This window comes from Bombus pyrosoma, linkage group LG4 (genome assembly GCF_014825855.1).
Source record: "Bombus pyrosoma isolate SC7728 linkage group LG4, ASM1482585v1, whole genome shotgun sequence".
Taxonomy (NCBI): Eukaryota; Metazoa; Arthropoda; class Insecta; order Hymenoptera; family Apidae; genus Bombus; species Bombus pyrosoma.
The window spans coordinates 6,692,340-6,716,782 of record NC_057773.1 but is presented as its reverse complement, the minus strand read 5'-3'; the positions used below and the strand labels follow the sequence as shown (position 1 = coordinate 6,716,782).

The window sequence follows — 24,443 nt, the reverse complement described above, 5'->3', positions numbered from 1 at the left end:
TATCTGAATGTATAATGGATTACTACAATATGATTAGTAAAATTGCAATCTTCTCTATTTTAAATATGGGTAGGTATTTATGCATCCGAGTGCAAAAGCGGTCTTTTCTCTTCCTCTCCTTTATTTGAATGAACGTAGAAACTTAAGAACAAACGAGAAATAAAAAGGAACTGTGCTCTCTATAAAAAGTTACGTAGAATGGCGTATTTAATTCATGCAGAAGAAAAAACTATATACGGTTATTAAAAAGGCACAGAAATTAAGAAAGCACTTGACCTTATTTCTTTTTTTATGGATTACACATATAATGTAGTTTTATAATCATTATTAATATTAATATTATTATTAATATTATTATTACCTTTTCTTTCCTTCTTTCGAATAATATATGTCTACTTCTAATATACAATTCCGAGGTTTCGTCGAACGTTTTCTAGTTTTTTTTTTTTTTTTTTTTTTTTTTTTTTTTTTTTTTTTTTTTTTTTTTTTTTTTTTTTTTTTTTTTTTTTTTTTTATAAGTATTCATTATTACATTCGTGAATTGAGGGCTATCTCTCTTCTACTCTCTGGACGTTCGCGTTATTTTTTTTCTTTTCATTTAATTTTTCACTATTCATCAATTACAAATTACGATTTGTTTTCCTTATCCGAAGAAAAAACCAACCGACAGCAGTCTATCAATTCAAAGAAGCGTGGTTCTTGACGCTCGCTTCCGATTTCTCGCCTTCCAGAATTTGGCAGGATTCATTTTCTCATTCGAACCATCGTTTCTTTCTTTCTTTTTTTCTTTCTTTCTTTCTTTCTTTCTTTCTTCCGTTTTACTTCAACACATTCGAATGTAAAAGAAGCACAAACTACGAACATAACATTCTCGAAAGTTCTTAGAATAAAAATTGAAATCTTGATAACTCACATTCGACAACTTCTGCCAAATTTTATGCTCTAAACCTCCTCCTCTACCCTTCCTACGTGATACAGAAATTCACTCTATATAACATTAAGAATGAACGATAGAAAACACGAACCGAATCTCAACTTTGAAATAACTGTAAATTCTAACAAAGGAATATCACCCAACTGAAAATTACGAGATCTTGATGAAACCTTGAACACAAGATAGAGCATCAAAAAATATTACGTATTTCTCCCCAGCTGCCGAAATTCATATTTATAAATTGGGAACAATCCAGAAAACGGGACATGAAAAATTTATTTACCCAAACGTATCAATAATAATCAATCTTCGCTCTTAAAGGTATTCCAAGATAATTGGCCAAATACATTTTCCATCCCCCATAAATGATATTGTTTTCTCCCGCAAATGAATTTAAACAACTAAGAAAAAGAAAGAAATCGATTTGTATCCGAAGTTACATTAAAATCTAAGATTTCAAGTCGAGTGATCTCCCGTGTAAAATTCAAGATCTAAGATCGACTTCAAGCTACTGCCTATAAAAAGAAAAAAAAAGGATAGGAACGGGAAGAATACGGTTCGTCTAGAAGAATTCCTCAGAAAAAGAATACGTAAACGCGGTTAATTAATCTTCGCTTTCTTAATCGAAACAAGAAACCAATCGCTCCTAAACTGAATATTTTTACTACTGTAGTAATTGTTTAACTGGAGGATCCGGTTTTCTTTCGAATTTGCCAGTACTGGAAGGGTTTTTCTGGCGCCAATCGAAAGGAGGATGTCGATCAGCGGTTGTCCATGAGGCCACATTTTTACCATAGTCCGGATGAGTATCCACCGGGTGGCACGCGTGTACGTGCCGGAACCTTCGCTGCCGGCGACGTGTCGTTCGACTTCTCGCTGGAATTCGAGCTGGACGTTCCGTTTTGCACGGCAGGCCCGTTGTTCTGTGACTCTGCGTAGCCAGTTCCGGTTACCGGGTTACCATCTACGAAGAATATTTGCCTTTTTCAGTCGACATTCTGAGATCAAAGTTGTGGAATCGAGATTCTCCATTAAGACAATTTTGGTATATTTGGATGATATTTGAGGGTTTAGAGGAGAAGTGGTCTAAGCGACGAAATCATTAATTTGAGGAAATATACTGGGGGTACAGTCGGATTTTGATAGAAACACTATACACCTTTACACATTAATCGCGTGTAATAAAGAATTTTGTTTGCTTTTGAGAAAACACATAGATTTATTATATTTCCTTATTCGAATTTGAAGGTTGGAAACAATAAATTAGATTATTTGGTAGTAGAAAAAAAAAGAGTAAAATGAGACAAAATTTAAACAGTAAAATATATGAGGGTTAAAATACAAAGACTTGGAAATTTCTGACGAAATCGTCTAGGTAAATTTTATGTACCGATACTTTTATTTATTTCGGCTTTGAAGAATAATGCACTTGTACCACTTCTTCGCTGATTTTCATCGGGACCAATCGATCAAAAGTTGATGGACTCTGGAATGGTACGATAAGCGAATGACGAAACACTGAATAATTAATTGAAGGTTTCTTTGTCTTGTGACTCACCGTCTCTGTTTCCCTATATCACACTATTGCAATATACGATGATGTGGTAATTTTGTGTATTTGATATATTTGTACGATATTTCTATTTTGATCAAAATCAATCGATTTTGATTGGTCAAAAGTCTATGGAATCTGAAAATATGTATGTGCTAGGATGAATCACGAAACGTTATATAATTAATTTGCTCCTTGTGATAACGAAGACTTGATGATTTCATTGTCTATCTTGAATTGATCTAATTTGATTTGATTAGAATGTTGTTGTTCCATGATCGGCTTGGAGATTTTCAAATGTAAGTGGTGCCTTTTTGCGCAAGATTATACTCAGTCTCTTCTATTCTGAATTCTAGGAAATCCTTTTGTTCTACAATGTTACATTTTCGGGACTTCGATAAATTTCAAAATGACTATACATTACACCTGTAAGCCTCGATCATTACGAACACTAAAAAACGAAGCTACATTCTAATAACTCCCAATTTTCTCCTTTATTTTCTCATTGCTATGATTCCTATGGAATTTTCTATTTAATTCTATGGAAATCGATTTCGTATTACTCGCATGCAATTATTATCAGGAGTATAAAAAACCAGAAAAACCTTATCGATTACCGTTACCACTTAATTAAAACAAGCTGAAAAACAATAAACAAAAAAAGAGGCGTATTAACCAATTTATAACGGTTATCATGCATCCTTAGTTTTTTATACACCTGATATCCACCGTGTGTTTGTGTAACACCGTCATAGAGATATATCGAGATTTCACGCGAAATCCACATGCTGGCTCTCTCCCTTCGTGATTTTTCTTCGACATTTCCCGTACACGCCCGTGAAAGGGGGACAGGGACACGCAGGTAATTTACTCGACAGGCAATTAAGCGTAAAACGTAAGGAACAGCCAGTCGGTTTCGATGCACTGATAAAGAACGATCGGATATAAAATATTCGTGAGAGCTACTCTGCAGAACTTACGCTACGCAAGACAAGGAATGTGTAGGTAATCGTCTACTACGTATAACACAAACTTACCGTACTATATTACGGACTATTTTGTATGAGTGTGAGTGTTGACCTATGGAAACTTGTCGGGGAATTTGCTTGAATTCTATGCTTCTAAGCAGAGACTTTTTTTCTTTTCATTTTTCTTTCTTTTTTTTTCTTTTACTTTTGACTGAAGTAATTTTTGAGTTGAATTCGAGCAAATCTGAGATATTGTGAGGATATATATATATAAGGTGATTATATAAATTAGAATGGATTTTAATCTTAGATGGCAATCGAGAATATTATGGTAAGAGTATCGTTTTGTATCGAAGTTAATTTTTTTGGAATCTTCTAATTTTATTAAAACGTTCATTTAATTTTAGAAAAATGAAATAGCTTTTAATTTGGGATATTTTGCGGATTCAAATTCTCGATTGCCTTCCATCTATATGGATAAGTTATAGGGATTTTTAAACATATTGTTCCTTTCAGGGGAATACAAAGTAAGTAAAAATTAGAACTACACATAAGGACCGTTACTGCGAATCTGAAATTGATACCAAATAACACATATACACATATACAACAGAAAAAAGAAACACATTGTACTCGTAAAGAAAAGAAACGCATAAAGGAATATCATAAATCCAATCCTCTTCGTCTGCAGCAAGAAATACACAGAAATTATCGGTCGACCAAGGCTATATAAGGAAAAGAAACGATAAAGTAAAAGAGTGAAAGCTGAAACATCAACTCGTAAAAAAATCAAATTTATATCTTTTGCCTTTTTTCAGTACTGTACAAAACTACCGAAGGATGACTGGCGTAAAAATAATTTATCAATAAACTTACTTTTCGTTCGATGACTCGCCACGTAACTTATTAAACACATCCTTATCTGCATAATTCACAAGTCATATCAAAAGTATATCACGATCGTTTTCAGCAAGCAATTACCAAGAATCTCTTCTTATTCACACTACGATAACGTGATTTAATCAAACTACATAGTGAGTCACAATCTTTCTGATTTATCCCCAAACGTACGTCATATCGTACTAAGCCCCCCTCCCCCCCGCCAGACAATGACAAAATTTCCAGACCACGTTCAATCAAATATGCATATACAACCCTTCTGCTATTCTAATCAAAATAAAGTAGACACCCCACTTGCTCGTGAATTTACCCCATATTTTCCTTCGTGAATCGAGGGTCGAGACCATACAAACCCTGATAATACCGCACGCCAACCATTCTGAAATTTATATTCAACCCTCCTATTAACCTACGTTGCATTGCATTTTTTTAACTTGCATGCGTTTGTACTAATTCCAATAAATTTTCATATTTCTAAATTTCCAAATCTCCAATTCCCCAAATTCTCTCTGGAAATTCTCAAATTTTCAAACTTACAAATGTTCAAATTGCCAAAGTTTCGGATCCTTTTATCTTCCAAGATCTAGTTTCGTATTCGTCGAATAATTCGCGCGACTTTCACGCGTATTATTTCGCTGTTTAAGCCGTAGTAAATCATTTCATGATAACAGTGGTTTAAACTCTCGAGATGCCGCTGAAGAACGATGGCCTTCGGCAATTTTGTACAGTACTACGGAATCTCCTCTTCTGTCGTTACCTGCTCGATGAAAAACTAATCAAATGGAGTTTCTCACGTGTCTCGAAGTTTCTCGAGGAAGAGGATAGAACAAATAATCTCATGTGGATGAAAATAATAAAATATATGTTTGAATGTCGATGAAAAAGGGCAAAAGACATGATTGATTGTCTTTAACAAAAAAAAGGGGAGAGAGAGAAGAGTAAAATTGAGAAAAAACAAAAGAAGAGTGGATAAACGTTACCTCGACACCTTCGTGCGCTGCGCCTCACGGGCGTCACGTCAACTCCGTCTCCGGTGACCGGGTTGCGAGTTAAGCAGGATGATCCACCTGCCAGGGTTCGAGCGGGTAGGAAGGCGCAGAGGACGACAGTTTCACAGCCGGTGCACGCAAAGCGACACGCGCCAGAATTTCACCACCACCACCACCACCACCACCCCCATGCACCGACACACAGGTAGCAAAACCCACATCACCGTCACCCAACCGTGTATATATGTTAGTGGGCGCGACTATTCCCATGGACCAATTCGAGATACTACGATCTTTTAGTTATCTTAATTTTGGGGGGTGAGGGACAAACGGTGAAGAGAATAATCGAAAAGTTAGAGTGTTCGAATATTTAAATTTGCAGATCTTTGAATTACCAGATATTCGAACCTTACGGCTTTTGAAATTTTCAATTTTTCAATCTCCGAATTACTAGATTTTCGAATCTTTAAATATTTAAATCCTTAAATTTTCCAATCTCTGAATATTGGAATCTTTGTGAACACCTAAATCTTTATATTTTTGAATTTTTGAATCCTTGAATCAAATCAGTTGTATCTTGAAAGAATCTTTCAACATTCAAATCTTAAAATTTCTGAATCTTTGAATATGAAATATAATTGGAATAGCAACGCGAGTAACTGGAATTTGTCCATGCGAAGAGGAACGAGTACAAACATAATAGAAAACCAAGAGTATTGTACTATATTACGTTTGTGTGAGATAAAGCAAGCAAAAGCAAAGAAAGTTACGGAGCAACGGAAGAAAACACAAAGTATCAAGATTAACAAAACAATGGAAAGAAAAACTCTCAAACTGTTCCACGAGTAAGAACGCACTATGAACAATTCGAAGTTCACTGACGATGTGTGAAGCATTGTAAAAAACTAAACAGACACAGATGATTGCAAGTTACTTTTCTCTCTAGAAATCAATTCCAATAATAAAAAAAACCACTTAAAAGAATAACATCTCCGTTATATAAAAATTCCACACATAAAAATAAAAATAAAGATAACAGGGTAAAACAAAATATTTTCAAAATATGTCATATATTAAAACAACTTCGTGGTTCCCATCCGATTGCGTGAAAAATCGATGAGAAACAGATTATTTGTCGCAAGCAGAGAGGTATGTTACGGTGTTTAACCAAAAAATTAAAGGATTGAAAATGGTGCGACTAACTCAAAATATGTGTTTCTAGTTTCGCAGCAGGCCCTGTGACTCGTTAAAAAAAAAGTACTTCAATCAAAAAATTATCACAGTTCACGCTTTACGAAATATATATTATACATATTAAGAACTTCTGGAATGACTACGAACTTCTACTCCTCAAAAAAAAAAAAAAGAAAGAAAGAAAGAAAGAAAAAGAAAAAGGGTAGAAAATTAAATCCAGTTATGCTAAATGAAATTCTAAAAAAAACACTAATTAATATAATTTTATGCGAAATTTCATGTTTGGAAACTTGATTTGCATTAATAATCACGTCATTGTACGATCGAGATTCATAACAATTTTTTATAAAAAGGTAAGTACACGGTACATGCGCACGCGCACATAATAATTTTGTTTTAACATCTTTCCTCTATTCTTAAAAAATGAAAAAAAAAAGATATTCTGCATATATCCTTTCCAAATTTTTCTGCCTCCTATTTGCATCTTTGTTGAATTCTTCACTAACGACTTAACGCGAAACAGTTTATACGCGTTCGATTGAACTATTAATTCTTGCAATTCGATCGATAATGTAAATCAAGCTAAGAACGACATTTCCCGAAACAGATCGCGATCATCCGTAATTAAAAAAAAAAAAAATATAACGTGTAGGATGAGTGTCGTGTCATCTACTTGAATATGTCTTTTTTACACACTTACGAAATCGTTTGATTCTCCTAAAAGCTGCTTGTGAACAATTCAAGAGGATGACTTGGTAAAAGCCATGGATTAGTCACAGAAAATAAGAAAGAAAAATAATAATAACAATGTTCGTTCGTGTCTCGCTAGCTCCACAATAAAAAGATCAATAGCGATTTTTCCGTTGAAATTTGTTCATTCAATTGATTTAATGGAACAAAAGAAACCGAACGGAATTTTAAAGAACGCGTGAAACTCGACAGAAGTGTCTTTAATTCGAAAGGAATTTCAAACAGAATCGGTGTGGTGCGAAAGTTAATATCGAAAAGAGCCTGCGACACACAGACACATATTTCAAGGTAGCTCGAATACAGTGCGAGTTTAAGTATATATTTGTAGTTCCAGCGATTGCACGCTTGTCGCAGTAGCAATCTGTTAAAAAATCAACGAAAACTAATAAACAAAAAGAAAGAAATAAAAATCGAAAATTATGTATTACTCGAGTGATATACAGTACGAAAGAAACTAAATCGTCTCAAGAAAAAGCTTCGGTACCAAGAAACTAACGCTTGAGAAAAAAGAAAGAATTCGTCTCACGTTTACGACGTGAAGGTAATTGTGCTGTACTGACGATTTAAATATAGCTTGTTCAAAATAAATTGACTGCGCAAGGCTGCCACCACCATACACCATTCATAGTAGTGGTTGGTTAACTGGTCGCGTATTGGCAACTTATCTGGTCAATTATCGAGAGAGATATAATATTTCCAAAATATTCTCTTAGTTCAATGCAATTGGGACGCCGTTACCTAAGAGATATTTTATTTTTTTTATTTCACTGCTGGAGATATTGACCAGTTAACGCTGCACTGCTATAATACTTAGCGCTAGAACTACCAGAATGGTCAAAATTGTCAATTTCTAATTCTTCATGGACAAATTATAGGCTTCTAGAAATTCATTCATTTTAATTTCAATGACACGAATTTTACACTTTGGTCATCGGTAGTTCTAACGTTAAACCTTCCCTTCCTGCTCAACAATACTCAAATGATAAATTACAGAAGCGTGTGCTCGATAGCAAGCAGTCAATTCATTTCGTACAAAAACAACTAAATTACCGAATACAAAGAATCATTTGCAATAGCGAACACTAGTGGCAGAACTCGTAGCCGCGTTCCATCGCGCTCGCACCGTACACCAGTTCACCTGACCAGAGAGACAGTAAATCCTTTTTGTTTCCACATATAGTGGGGGTGTCGTAGGAGGAGGGCGGGTGTTGTGGATGCGTTTTCGAGAAAGGAGAATTTGCACCTTACCTGTGACATCGTTGGTCAGATTGTTGCCATTGCTGGCCGCGTATCCGTTGAGAACGCCCGCGATCGAGTCCGTACTTCCGGTGCTCTTCGCGGGCGACGTTGCGGCGCCTGATGACACCGATGAGGACGTCGACTCCCCGCTGAGGGAGATATTGCTGCGCATGTGATTTTTCGCGTTTGGGGTGGTGGGTGGGGCATCGGGAGGGCCAAACAGGCGATTGTATGAATCATTACCGGGCTTGTTGCGCGGCGTTTCGTTGCTGTTGCTGTTCGGTGTATCGCCGAACAGCGCCGAGCCCAGCTGCGACTGGTTGTGGTTCTTCACGCGGCGGGGGCTAGTCTCTTCGGGGGCCGCACCGAAAATGTCGCTGCTTCCGCCACCAGGGGGTTTCAATACCCTGGAACAATGGAACAATGCAAACATTAGATTTATCGATTTCAAAGATGCCTGGTGGAGGTATAATTTTGACATTGGTCTTCAATCCTTAAGCATCAAAGTACATCAAAGATAAACCAAAGTATTAAGTTCATGACCAGGAAAAGAGGATTGAAGAGTTCTTCATTCGAACTGGCAATTTCCTGCACAGAATATTCTCGGAAATTCATAGATGATTGGGCGTCTTTTTTAAAGTGCTTTTCGTAATAAGTGCTCTTTTTATAGGTTTAGTTATTACTAAATCATTATTTAGAGTAGAATTTGACTCTGAAGTCAATTGTTTAGACTAAACTTGGTTATTAAGGAAGTTTACTGGTATTGGGACATTTTGATCGACTATATCGTTGATTCTACTTTTTCTTACGTAATACTAACTCCTTTTAGAAAATCTCAAACTTCTTAATAGTGTAGTAATTCTGTTACGACGTACGGTATGAATGTACGATGAACACTATAAATTGTTTAGAAGAGTACTTCAATTTTATTCCTCTACAATAGCAAATTAAAAAAAAGAATGAAATAAAAGCCAGAAATCATTTGTACCAGCTTCCAGATGGAACAAGCGCTCTTAAAATTACCTACGATCTTAATTCTCCACCAGTAACAAAGAACTAGGTGAAGACGTCAATTTCTTTCAACGACAAGTACGCCTTCATCCACGCCTCTTAATTGCACGGTACACGAACTGTGCAATCGCGTGTAGTGCACGTTCCATGGGACAGCCTTTAGTCATACACGCCGAGTCAGCCACTTCCGAGAGGCGAAAAAGGGTTGAGAACCATTGTTCTCGGGCGGTGGTCGCCGACATGGGAACAACACGGCTCGGGCCCCACGACGGAAGGACTCGATCCAATTTGCTCGATAAATCTGCGCTGATTTCTACGTAACGAGGGTCGCGCGTCTCTCGGCTTGATGCGTGGCACGCGCTTTGTCGCGTGCTCGTTGCCTGGTCGAGCGGATAGAGTGGGAAAAGGAAGGAAGAAAGGGAACAGCAACGACGAAAAACAGAGACGAGAGGAGAAATAACAGACCAGGGTGTGGTACCAGAATTCACTTCGGACCAGGACGAGCAATTAAAAATATGAAATCCGTTCTCTTTTCTATAAACGACGAACGAATGAACGAGCCATGGGGGAGCATAGTTTTAAAGGTCCACAGACGTCATTAGCAGAACGGTTCAATTAACGAAGGAACCGTTCACGCGTGACGATCTCTTTTCTTTCTCCAGGGACGGATTCTGACTGCTTTCGAACTAGTTTGCGCAGGGAGACGATCCGAATATGGACCGTTTCTGGTTACACAGGCTCCGCGATGAATCTTGATCGATTCAGTCAGGATGAAGAATATCCTGTTGATTAATGCCTCGACTGATGTCTTGATATGGTAGCCGGTATTAACAATTCCGCTCCCATCTAGATCATTTTGTACAAGAGTCTGGTCGAAGTGTTTATAAATGATGTTGTAGCAGCGATGGATAGAGTATGATTATTGGGAGGAGCCGTTGCTTCTTGGGTATGTAGTTTGTGTTGGGATTATTTCTTGCTCGAGTTACACGGAAGCTTAAAGTGTTCGGTTCCATTGAGGTTCGTCCTTGTCTCTCTTTAAAAGTATATTTACACATACTCCCGCTTTGCGACGAAGCATTTTGTTTTCTTCAGAGTATCAAATGTTTGTAATTACACGAAATTAGTACTAAGACTAAGTGATACGAAGATAATCAGTTTAAATTATTTATTATTAATTAATCAGTATAAATGCTATACTGTATAGTGATATAGGAATACATTTCGTGGTCGTTGCATCTCTTGTGCTTAAAGAAAAATATATAAATCACATTGTTTTTATTATACAATAATCAACAACTTATCCCTTGGCTCAACATCCTGAACTCTCAAGATCGGAGAAATGACCACTGATAATATGATTTATAAATTCGAGAACGCCACTGCTAAGTCATCCCCCGTCTATACGCTCCCTCGTGGTAATAGATTTTCTAATTACATTCAATTAACATTCTTCTCGAACGCATTACGTCGTTCTATCGACCGTATCGTATATTCCTGGTTGTATCGCCAGCAAGAAGTCGTTAAACTCCCGATCGATCGAATATAATCGTTTCACTCTAATTAACGTCGCAACACTGACGCCCCTTACGAATCTTCCCTGTGCTCCCTTTTACCCCCGACGATTCATCAAACGTACGCAACGTATCATAGCGCGCATTTCATCGACTCAACGATAAATCAACGCTTCCTCGTTACGGTGTCTCGGATAATTGAACGACCGACGCGGTTTGATAGAAACGTGTTCGTTGCTTCGACGAGGAAGCTTCTCTCTCTCTCTCTCTCTCTGTTCATCGACCATACATAACCGCATCTATGAGCTTATAAGCCTCGTTTACGCTCCGTATAACGCTGAAAACTCACCACAAGGGACGCGCCATTCCTCCAATTATCAAATTCACCTCTAATTGACCAATTACTGACTAGGCTGCTACATATACGGATTTCTTCTATGCGTCGAGAACTGGTGATTTTATTAAGTAAAATAGATGTAGATATAGTCGTTTTGAAATTAGCAATTGGTTACGATTGTTTAACTGTGTACTTTGAAAACTTTTATGGTTCATGAAGTGGCAACTTTGGTACACTTTTACAGTGGAACGTTCTTTTCCATGAAAAGAATTATGTTTAGTAAATTTACTGATATATGGAATAGTTTTCATCCTCTTTTATTCTTTATCAATTTATATCACTGTAATTTGCTTTAGGGCTAACCCTTTCGATTCCAAGAACTTCCTACAGCAGAGGTCACCAACAAATATTTCTTCAATTTCTCATCCTGGTATGTGTAATATCGATCACATTAAAATTAATTCTTGTATTCACAAATCTGAAGATCGTTTCATATTCTATAACATAGGATCCATGTCGTAGACTTTTCTTTCGCCACGATTCTGTCTAGTACAAAAATTTCATCTCTCGAAAAATTTCAATATCGAGTCTTATCTAAACTCCTACACGACCCTACAATATCCACTCGATCTCGTTCTAATGAATCAACCCCCGGCTCGTTCGTAAATTACCATATTCTCTTCCCGTCAACATCTACCAAAAGCAAAAAGAAAAGTAGATTTATCGTCCATTTCCATTTCTCCCGTACCATAAATCCTCGGAACGTAAGAGGACAGGAAAAAGAAGGTGAATTCACGTAAAGGACACGTCTAGGACGATTGATGATCTTCTTAGGTGATGTTGCATCCGGTCGTCGATGCGTACAGTGTCCGAGATCGACGATTTTCTCAACGATAGAGAGAGAGAGAGAGAGAGAGAGAGAGAGAGAGAGAGTCTACCCGTTCAGATGAATCTGTGGAGAGACGGGAGGGCAAATAACGAGGATAATCAATCGGCCGTAGGAAGCGAGGAATCCTGGAGGGGACAGGATGGGCGCGCCGAGGAAATATGTTGGATGACGTACGACGACGCCTCTGCGTCTTCTTTTCGACGCCGTGTAATCCCACCAAAGGAACCAATAGTCGACTTAATAAGACCATCAACCTGTTTTACGCGGTTGTCCATGCATCTTCCATCATCGAGAACCGCCATAACATTTTAATGTTCGTCGACGTAAACCAAGTCGTAGAAGCGTGTTCCGGTGCTATTAAATAGGTTAATGTCATTTAATCTTATGTGTCGTCGTGTTTAATGGGGGGTAAAGACCGACATGAAAGAGATTAAACGCTCTTTATAAATCTCCAGTTTAGATAATCCGAAGACAGATGATCCTAACCGAACGTTGGTAATTATCTAAGAGAAACGAACGTGGAGCAAGTACTTCTTTCATTACCGAATCTGTCAAAGCGATGGCTTACAGGGATGCTTTTTGTTTTTGATGCTGATTTTTGTTGCGGGAGAAGTAACAGTTTTCCGTTTTAAATATTCGTTTTCTTTTTCTTTTCTTGAATCCAGAGCGATCGAATTTAAGACAGAATTTCATTTAGGAATCAATCGGTGAATTGACAGATTTGATATAACGAAGATTTTAGCGTTAAAGATCTAGGATCGTTCAATTTTTCGTTTGTCTTTTTTCGGAAACTTTCTCGCGGAAAGATCTGTTGCACTACCTCGAGGCGCTTCCGGTACACCGCATTAGTTCCCTGCTGCGAGGATTTTACTTGACTTTCCGTTTGCACCGTGTGGGCTGCCGCTGACCCCACGGTTGCTGAACCCACCATATGCCGACTACGGCTAATATATATCGTTTAGAATGTTATTACACCAGAAGGGGCGTTATTTCTTTTATCTTTCCAATATCCCTGATGTTCGTTTAATAAAATACAGATGGATGCTTTGTCATCGTGACAAATTTTCCGCAGAAACTTTACCTTGACTCACAAGATATTAACTTTTGTGACGCGTAAATAAATTTATGAAAAATCGCGACTGAAAATGTGAATTCAAAATTCGAAACAATACCATTGATTAGAAACTACATAATTTTGGTGAATATATTTTCTTTGCTATTTTCGCTCGAAGCTACGTCCCGAAGAATTCTCTGTGTCATTGACGATAATTTCTAATATCTTGATGCACGTTCTTTGTATCAATCGTTTTTTAATATCGATAGGGAAAGTTGACAAAAAACGTCATAACAGAAAAGATTTATGATATCAATTGAAATAGCGGGAAAAAACTTGCCTCGATATTTTCTACGAAGTCATTCAATTTCTAAGAAGTCATCCAACTCCTCCGATTCCACCGTAAAATTTCTTTCGCCCCGTTACGTAGCAATGCTAGAAATTCCCGAGGAAACCGCGTGAAAAGTGGACCAGGACGCTTTCGAAAATAATAATCATCTGCTACAATGACTCGACATGCTCGCAGAGCGAACTATGTTAATGCTTGGCGAACGTCATTAAAGTGGAAATACGATCTACTCTCTTCAAAGGTCTTTCTCGTTCAACTTAAAATAACACAATCGAGTTGTAAAGCTCTTCCGTCATCAAGATACGGAACAATAAATCGATCATACACTTTTCCTCGATGTAGACCATCATGCAAGTCCATAATCCTAATGTTACGTATTTGCATAAACGTTTAACTGCTACGAATCGGGAAAAAGACTTTTAACGTTTGAAAAACATCCGACTATCACGCGGTTACAATATTTTCCTATTCTCTTCGAACTTAAAAAATTGTTTAAGAATAGAAAAGTACGATTCGCTGGCAAATTATGGATATTATATCGTACGTAGTTACGACGATTACGAGGGATAAAAATATTCCAGATCGATTTATCGGTATCTTTATAATAAAATAACATGTTGCGAAAAACGAGCAAATGTCTGGATACTTCTACCAAGTAGATAGTGTACTTGATTTGTTTTCCTTAAACCCTGTCATTTTGGAAGCTGCACGATCGATCGTCTTCTCAGAGATCGTGAGACGATCGTCGATAGGACAGACAAAATGGAAGAGAACGAATCGAAGGAACGAATCCTAATGTTCGACGAGGATCGTCCATCATCCTGCTAAACGTCTCACGTACGACGTAATCAAAAGAATATAGAAAATGGGACGCAAAGGCAATCATCTACTCTGCGAGTCGTAAAGTCGGATGAACGGAATTAAAGCTCGTGGGAATACGTGTAATATTCGACGTGACGCGAAATCAGGTTGCGTGGGTGAGAGAGTGCTTTGCTCTGGAAGAATTCTTCTATTAACACATTCTTTGACACCGAGAAAAATAGACTTGACAGTACTTTGACACTAAAACGACTAATGATAAATATACTATCAATTTACTTGCAACTTCGTTATACCGTGAAGTGAATATACCTAAGCGTATTCTAATCTCAATAACAGTTTACATTACTTTTACCGAAAGGTTTATGTTTCAAGTAATTGTGAAAAACGACAAGTAAATGAAACCTGTTTGGGCAGATCTGGTAATCATGATATTAAACTGGAATAAAAAAGGGTTACATTAAAACAACTTCGATCGAAGAAAAATACCACCTGTGCTAGATTCTTAATGTTGTTTAATATTCTGTCGCGTCTACTATCTTAACCGTTTTAGCGCCATGCAGCGTGATCGCGTTATTCGCGTACTGTGGTGAACTGTGTCGCGATGTTTGGTCGCGATCTTCAATTCGCAACGCGCTCGGTTTCAGCAACGAAAAGAAAGAACAGCGCGAACGCGTCGATCGGCATTTCTCGCAAATAAATGAACGAAGCGCTACCGCACTGCATGGCACAATTCGACACGGATTCTTAAGAACCCCTGGCATTAAAACGGTTAAAGATTACAGCAATATTTCTTTTCTTTTCTACCCAATAGAAATTTTATTTCTGCAAATTCGCGATCCTTGCATCGTGAACCGACGATGATCCCCGTACCAAAGAATTATCGACGAATAACATCCATCTTTAATAAGCAAAATTTCGATAGCAGAATAATATAAGGAAACCTCATCAAACTTTAAAGATTCGAAGAACACCGAACGTCCAACTTGTCGAAATATATTCTGATCTTGTCCAGTGACTGGCACGAGGATTTCAGTCGAGGCAATAACGAAGGAAAAAGAGGAGTAAGTCGGTGCCATCTCCCGCGACGTCACCTTTGGCATTCGACGTCCTCTTGTCACGGTATATTCGGCTCTGTTGCGGAGGGATCACCCTATAAAAGAATTCAATCACGATCGATCCAATCCAACGATCACGCGACGACGTTACTTTTTTTTAAAAAAAAGGGTACTAAGTTCACTGACGTATGATGACGATAAAAAAAAAGAAACTCGGTTTCCAGGTCAAACGAACTAGTCTTAAGCATCAGATTATATAAATACAATGTTATCCTCGTGGGAATGGCGCGTTATCCTGCTTCCTAACGTCCCAATCGAAATTATGCGGAGAAAAATACCAGGCGTACCATGATCCTCCATTTCGAGGCACGATATTATCGTAGACCATTACTCTGCTTTTACACTTTGAACATCGAGCTTCGATTTCATCCATTACCCGTAACATCATCCCTTATCGTCGAATACACGCGCCGTTTCTGGCTCACTGATACCACAAGACTTTCTACTAACGTTTCTTTGGAATTTATAAGTATGTACGTAATGGAAGTAGCATAGCTAGATTCTGAATTATGCATTTCTTTAAGGCTTTCTTCGTCCATTGATAGATAATGCACTCTATCGGTGTTTTACGTTCTATAAAAATTGTTCGTGTCTCTCACAAAGATATTTAATTGGAATTATTAATCGTCGAGATATGCTTAACGATTATGTCGTTTAATAATGCTTAAATTCTCTATAGAGTTGTCAACCCCCTGAAGGAATAGGGATAAAGCTACTCGATTAAAACCATTATAATTATCAAAGTGTCATATCTCATATTCTTCAATAATTTCTAACGCCTTTACTAACTTTTCAACCTGTCTTTCCAATTCTTCGAAGGAAGAAGAGAGAAATGAAGTTACTCGATTCAAATCTAACGTAATACTAATGTAACTAATACCTCATGTTCCCCGATAAATTCCCACTTCTTTACTAATCTTCCAACCACTTTTTCAACAAATCTTTTCACTTGATTATCAATATTTAAAAATTCTCGTATCGATAATAATTGTTATTAATCTTCCTACTATGTTTTCCCAGAGTGCAAGCTATAGTTCACCGTTCATACGGTGGAAACTAGCGTCGGTCATTCTCGCAGTCAAAAGTTTTCAAGCCTAGAAACATTGGAGACGCGATCGTTCGAGACGAAGCTCCTCGATGGAAAAATTCACAAGGCGGAAGATAAGGCGATCGGAAAGAGTCGGAGGCTCGGTGCTCGCGCGTAAATGGATCGTTTCTGTGGGTGCAGCGGCAATAAGGAGTCACGCTCGAGTACTCGTCTTGGCTGCTGGCAACTCCGTGTGAGGTCCCGGAATATCGAGGATGTCGATAACAAGGAGCGGCATTGTGGCCAATCTTTATCGCGTTTCGGACAATGGTCATTGTTCCGACGTTTAATTACCCCAGGCCTTTGCCATTCGCTAATACTTCCTCGATTGCACGTTTCGCTAAATATTTGCACCATGGTGAAACTCTTTTCGTGTGCTGCGCGCTTTTAGAGATGGATAGATGCAACACAGCAGTAGGCGAGAAATAGTTTAGCTAGAAGGTAATTGGTCGACCGGTAACCACGATGATCGTACGCTTCCATTATCTTCAACCTCGTGGGAGTTCCTTGAATATTCAAATACGATCCACCCTCGACGTAGGTCGTTCTGAAGGCGGGTTAGCTGATTTTACGATCAAGCTGACGCGATACGAGCATCGAACCCCTCTTCGTTGATTGGATTGGGAATTGGTAACTCGTGCGCGGGGATGTCTTATTGGGTTTCGTGTAAATTTGTTAGGGTTGCAAGCTCCTTTTCAAGCGAGGACTCCGCATGATCGAGTTAGAGAGTTAGATTTACCCAGTCGGAGGCAATTTTTTCCAACTGTTTTTGTTTTGCTCTGCATAGCGAGAGAAAACCTCGCAAGGTAGATAACTTAGATAAATTTCGCAAGATGATCAAAATTTCTCTTCACTGTAGAAAAGTAGAGGAGTACAAAACTGCTTGAAATCTTCTTTAGCTAATAAAACATTATCATATGAACATTACAAAACAAAAGGTTGAGTTTCACAACGTCGTCGAAGTTTCTCCTCAAGAATAACTGAAAGCAAAACTGCGTTGTATCTTGGCAAAGCGATAAAGCATTGTCATACAGACTTTATAGTCAGATCGTAAATATTTCACGAGATCACCGAAATTTCTCTCCAAAGCAGGAAGTAAAACTACTTGAAATCAAGGGTAATTTAGAGGCAAGTCTCGAGTCTTCCTGATCAGTCGGACGATTCTTCTTCTTCTCCGCCTTTCAACTATACCACAGTCATACATCACCATAGGCTGGCAGGCAGCACGCTAAGACGCTCGGTTCGATCCACGAGTACGTACCGATGCTTGCCCACGTCCTGTTCGATTCGTTTCAATTAGGAGCCTGGCGAGTTTTTCAATTCGATTCAGGAAGTTCCATCGACCGAAGCGCGATTAGTTGAACACGCAGTTACTTCGATCTGCCAGACGCCTTTCGATTCAATTCCTAATAGTGTACGGGTGCGTTGGCGTCAGACAGTCAGATACAAGAAGAAGCTTCACGTATCGTACCGTAGAAATTGCGAGTAGGCTTAAGTTTCTTCGACACCCTGAACCGCCGCATATATTATCTTCCATATTCTACCCTTGAAAAAAAGCTCCACCTTCGAACAAGAAATCTCGATTTCTCCATTTGGAATCGAATAACTTCAGGCCTTTTGTATCGCTTGGTAAAATCATGATTCTTCTTCACGTAACAGCAGTTTACTTTCATGATTCATATTCAAGTTCTAGGTCAACATTTGTCCGAGGATAATCGCAGTTTTGCTTCGTGACTTGTGCCTAAACTGCACGTCATTCTTACAATTCTATTGTTTATGAATTACGTAGTCATCAAAAAATGACAGCAATTTTTTCTTCGCTGGAACAGCTATTCATCTGTTATAAAATTCGCTACTAGAAAAGTGTATCTAGGATTTCGAAAATAGAAAAGAAGCCAAGATCGACACAAATCTACTTCGATAACAATTCTAACGATTCTGCTTTTACTGTAAAGTTTAGAAAAACATCGAGTTCCTCTTAAGGTAATGACCGTTTCCTCTGATGAGTCGTGTCACGTTGCCTGATAATGACTTAATCGTCCTGTTAATCATACTGTTCCCAGCTATTTGGACTTTCACGAGTAGATTCGATTGTTCTAAGCGTGCTCGTTGCGTAACGGACGCGAGTCACGAGCGTAAATTATTCGTGTCGGCCGACTGCGTGAAACCGGCACGTGTGAATCGTTGAATCGCAACACTGACGCATCATCGCAACACGAGACGAATCTTCGAGAATCGAAGTGTAAGAATATAATCTAACGATTTGATACGGAAGGGATGAGTCATTAGTCAAACAACAAGAAAGGGAATTTTTATGAGTTCGACTGATCCATCAAATGTATTCACATCAAAGAAGATATCTTAAGTATCTTAATTGGTCTGAAAGGATTGCTGGAAGAATCTAATTGCTCTTTGTTCTACTATGAATATTCCATCGTGAGCATTCTATTGTAAACGGTTGTGTAGATATCGTGAACGTTTGAATACTGAAACTATCAGGATATTCAAAATAATCAATTTATAATTTCTCGTAGAAGATAGATTTGCAACGGTATGGTAACATTTTTGGAAAGTGATCTTTTGCAAAAATTTGATTTGTCTCTTGCGTTATATCTAATATATATTTCTTCACACATCTTTTTATTTTAGTCCCTTTAGAACAAGTTACATGCTTTACACAGTTTGGTTGCCGATAATTCGAATGCTAATCGAGCAATTGGAAATGTTTCATGCAGGATTAGTGCTCTTACGAGTTGCTGACCGAATGATAAATACTCAGGAGCCTGCTTACGTATGCCTGTATGACTTAATCAACCTGAAGGTAAAAATGTATGAGATGAATATACGTTTCTTGCATATAATAACATGTCGTAGCGAATTGATACGGTGACCAGTTGCAGGGCAACTGAATTAGACCGTGCAACTATATTCGGTTGAAGTGGTCGAGTTACGAGCGAATATATTCGTGTGGAGTGACTAGAATTTAGATAAGAACGTCCAGCATTAACTCTCTTATAAATACCTATCTGTTACTTAATTCCTTTTATACGATACGCTTACATTTATAGAACTGTAATAAATCTTTGCGATTGCACGAAAGTTCGTACAAGAAGTCGAACCAACTTAGCACGGTATCATCAAGTTAAGACTTAACTCTTCGCAGTTATATTATTCTACAAACAGTTTTATTATTACTTTAGAAAATTAATGTTCTTTTCTCAACGTGAATAATTATGCATCGCAGAAAATTAACTATTAGATTATAGAAATTGAAACGAATTTAAATAAAGCAATTGATATTCTTTACCAAAATTAAATTATTTTAAAAAGTTAAGTTTAAAGGGTTAATTTTAGACGAAGAATAAAAAAAGTTTGCCATTCGACAACAAAGGTATCCAGTGACTAAGAACAAAACTTCCCCGATTACTCAAGATCGAAACAGTAAAAATGAAAGGGTACCATCATCATCATCGTTGTCGCGATATTATGTACAAGGTATTGTTGCGCAGAAATAACGTCGTCAACGTCACAATTGACAGAAGATGTTTGCGACATTCGCGAGACACGCCATGCACACCATATACAGCAGGTAGCCACGATCGATGCAAATGCGGCAAATCGGCAAGTCAAAGTGGATCGTTTGAATTGCTCAGAAGGCGATTCATCGATCTCGGTGAACAATTCTGTCCGATGAGAAAAACGATCTCATCGATCAGACGAAACGTGATCGGTAATCAAAGCGCAATCGATCGATCCCCCGCATAATCCATATTTTGTCCTAAGTCTATTTTAGGGACTTAAGTAGTTGAAATATTTCAGTATCGCGTAATAAATGTAAATTAGCAATGATTTACAATTCAAAATTTATAATAACTTAAGAAAAAACAGCGGTTACTACTGGAATAATTTCCCTACTTCAAATCTGATATAAAAATATATAGAAATTCTATGCTTTCCAATTTGAAATCTGTAGCAAATTTCATCAGAAACTAGCATTATATTTCCCCTAATCTTTTTAACAAATCAATGTTTCCAATTTGAGATTCGTAATCAATTGCTTCAAAAGTAATGCAACCTATCTTCTAACTTTCTTCGACGAATTTTCATTTACTTCGATAAATAGGTAATGTATAAAAATTCGATCTCGAACAAATAATCGCGCCATTGGAAGACGATCGTATAGACAACAACAGAAAGAAATCGATTGCGACCGATGTCGGATCGACAGCTATAAAAGGAAGCCAGATCGAGTCGAACAAAAAAGTCTGTGTGTAACTTTATGCAATGGATCGTGGACTTAGTAATAGACGAAGTTTACGCGAAATTAACTAATTGGCCAATTACGCCTCCGCCCGACCAATTCAACGGCGTAATCGATCGACTTATTCGGTTCCGGTGAAATCGTCGATTTAACCCCTCTTTTCGATCTCTCTCTTCGTTCTTGGTCCCTTGTTTGGTCGGTCGTCGTTTAACAAGCGGATAATCGGACGAGCAACGAGTACTTATCAAAACTTATTTCGACGCCGTTTATTTCAATCAGCCTCGTGATCGAGAAACGATTTTCTGGCTTCTCAAACGACGAGCAACGTTGGTTCTTTCGATGACATACATATTTCGATTTCTCTTTGATGTTGACTTTATCGATTCCTGATACTTCTGTTTTATTTTACCTGCACGATTATCGGCACTTTTACAGCATAATAAAATAATGAAGAGCACTCCAGGAACGGTTTAAATCGTTATATTACAGTCGGACGAAAAAATTACCACCTGAGAATCTCAATTCTTAAAATACCTCTCCACGCGGTACGTTTATATTCCTGTAAATTGGTTAACTGTATTTTTAAACTAAAGTAGGATACTAAATATTTGTTGAAAATAAACTTCGAATTATTTTCTTCTTCCTTATAAACAATTATCTTATGGATTATATAAATTCTCGCCAAAAATAGAATACGATTGTGAATTGTGTAAAAACAATTTTGTAAAAAAATGTACTAACATAGATTCCACGACATACCAATATTCTTAGAATAATTACGTCATAAGTAAAACGACTTAAAAAATTATCCGTGTACCAACTGGCACGTACAATTTTTTATCTCGAGATAGTCATCAAACAAATTACTCATTCCTTCGTCAAATCCTTATCTCAGCGTCTCCGAACGATGATTTCAAGCCTGACGACGCTCCAAATTCGCAACTTCCCTATCGACGATTTACTCAGAAAAGTCATTAGATAAATTTATCCGCGACATTCGTGGCAGCAGAAGAGCAACATCTACGTCACTCTACGATTCATCGTCGAACGATATCGCGTTTCCTCGCGAAACTATTCAGCTGGAAGCTCGAAGTTCACGTTCCGTGGCCCTGAATAATGCACAGGAAACACCGCGGAACAAAGTATGAGTTATCGAGCGCACGTTAAGAACACGGCCACGTACACAAAAGAGATAGCAGCGATGATTATCGGACGAAGGTGCATTACGATCGATCGACTTCCAACGTTTCGCGTGGCGGACCTTATCACTGGCCGCAAAGAGACAGATAGAGTCAATGTTCTGTAAAAGCGGCTGTTATAAATAAAGAGATCGGCGTAGGCGGCTATAGGCACCGACATATCGAGAACATCCAGGTTATTTCCCTTTCTTTTTCCAGGAAACTTTCTCATTTTCTTCCTAACGTTATTAATTATTATTTACATTCGTGAGATAGATCTGGAAGAACGTTGTTTCGAACAAAATATAACGATCCGGAAGTTGTCTAAACGATTGCATTTAAAACTTCTATATCTGATAAGATCAGCGTCGAAGTTAAAAATTAAATACGTGGAAAATCCATTTCGATTTATTGTAACAAAGAATTATTTCATTCGTGCGTGATAGTCAGAGAATGAAATGTTTTGAAGAAATATCATCCTGTGATGGTGTTTAAATCATACTTTATTTACACCGCGATTAATTGCGTGGTGAAACTGCAAGTTTACTTTCTTATCGAAATTGGAATATCATGTTTGTTATCTGACGATAACTTTTATTTTCACTCACTGCCATCGGTCGAACTCTCCTTGCTGATCATCTGCAGCGATCATAAATTATCCTGATAGCGTGTCGGGCAATTGTTAGGCTGATGTTTGAGTTTGTCGATTCGTGGAAATATGTGATCGTGAGCCATATGACTGTAGAAATTGGGAAGAATATCAACCTTATATGCCGCTATGATTCTCGAATATTCCACCCAATATTATAACTTCCATAAATTACCTCTATATACATACACGCATATACATAATACTTTTTATATTTTAATAATTTCTTATATAATAGTGTCCCCAAAATTGTTCAGTTCTATATTCGGAATTATTTCCAAGTCCTTTGCACAGCCATTTATGCTTACGTACATATATACATAAACTCCAGATATTACAATCTGTAAATTCCCTAAAATTCCAAAAATCTGCTAAAACAGCAAGACGTAATTAAATGCTTAGGTGAACGGTCGAAAACACTAAAACAGTAACACGAAGCAACGTGAAATCGGTAAGGTCCAGACAGAGCAGGTCTCACCAGGGCTTCCACGCGTCACAGGTTCGCAAAATCCGTCTTTTCTCCTAGGAAGCCCCGAAGAACGATATCCACAAAGGCCTACGAGCTTACACGAGGGGGAAGCCGCCGCCGCGGGGGTTCATACGACGCGTGTCCACCCTTTCGTGTCCACTGGTAAAATGGGGGTGAGTAACCCCATGACAGAGACGATACGGATCCGGAAAGAGCGACTCGTTCGTAGTAAGGCGATACGTCTCGATCCACGTGGAACTTGGAGACGTGTAGTTTTACACGTGAAGCATATCATAATGGTCGAGGAAGTCGGCGGAAGAAAAAAAAAAAAAAGAACGTCGATTCTAGGTTACACTTCGATCCACGTGGATACTTGACGTTGATGGTGTTCTGGCCTGCTCGATGAGATCAGAGAAAAACGATCGCCGAGAAACTTGAGTAAGATGGAGGATTGCTTCTTTCTCTAGTTTTCCTTTTTTCTTTGTTTTGAGAGAATTTATAGCGACGTGATGTTGAGCAAATTAGGATTGGATTGCTTGCAACTAATCATAGTTGGTAATTTTGTCTTGATTTGTAATAGAGGATTTCATTTTAAGATTTCAGAAACGATCAGACAATAAATAGAATGTAAACGCAATTGTATAGGAAGTCTGCGAAAGATTCCCTAAAGAACATCTTTAATTTGTCAAAATATTTGTGGAAGATCTTGTAATCAGGTCTGTACATTTATGTAAAAATATTTACAAAAAAGCTACAAAAGATTTCTAGGATATAAACGATGTGTACATATTAGAAACTATTATTCAAAAAAAATTTTTGAACAATATATATATATAAAGTTCATGAAAATTTTCCTTGCAAAGAATTTTTGCCAAAAATTTTTCACAGTGATATATTATTTATCATAAATCAACATATAAAAAGAAGAATCCAGACTTCTAGACTAAAAGTTAGATAAAGTGGCGAGTTGAAGTATAGAACTATAGTGAACACTTTTACAGTGGAAAAAAGAGAATTAACTAATTGGATTGCTCCCCACTTAAGCTTAATACCCGACGTAGCTAAGTGGAAGTCCGAAGTTATGGAAACAGAAACTTCCACTTCTATTAAGAATATTTTCTCATTAGCATACATCGAAAGCGTCTGATACTGATATAATTAACAAGTCCAATGTGCTTAACTCGA

The 24,443-nt window shown here is 37.7% G+C and overlaps 1 protein-coding gene across 5 annotated transcripts in view; it reads right to left on the bottom strand.

Moving 5' to 3' along the window:
* Window positions 1-515: 515 nt before the first annotated feature.
* LOC122566473 (microtubule-associated protein Jupiter) overlaps window positions 516-24,443 on the bottom strand; it is an 86,453-nt gene continuing 62,525 nt past the window's right edge. For 3 of the 5 annotated variants that reach the window (XM_043723770.1, XM_043723772.1, XM_043723769.1), the window contains exons 2-5: window positions 8,536-8,933; window positions 7,238-7,261; window positions 5,335-5,421; window positions 516-1,898 (exon numbers count right to left, since the gene is read on the bottom strand). In XM_043723770.1, coding sequence (XP_043579705.1) covers window positions 1,723-1,898; window positions 5,335-5,421; window positions 7,238-7,261; window positions 8,536-8,933 — 685 coding nt within the window. In that variant the 3' untranslated portion in view covers window positions 516-1,722. The remainder of the gene's footprint in view (window positions 1,899-5,334; window positions 5,422-7,237; window positions 7,262-8,535; window positions 8,934-24,443) is intronic. The other 2 variants (XM_043723773.1, XM_043723774.1) reach the window with 2 other exon arrangements.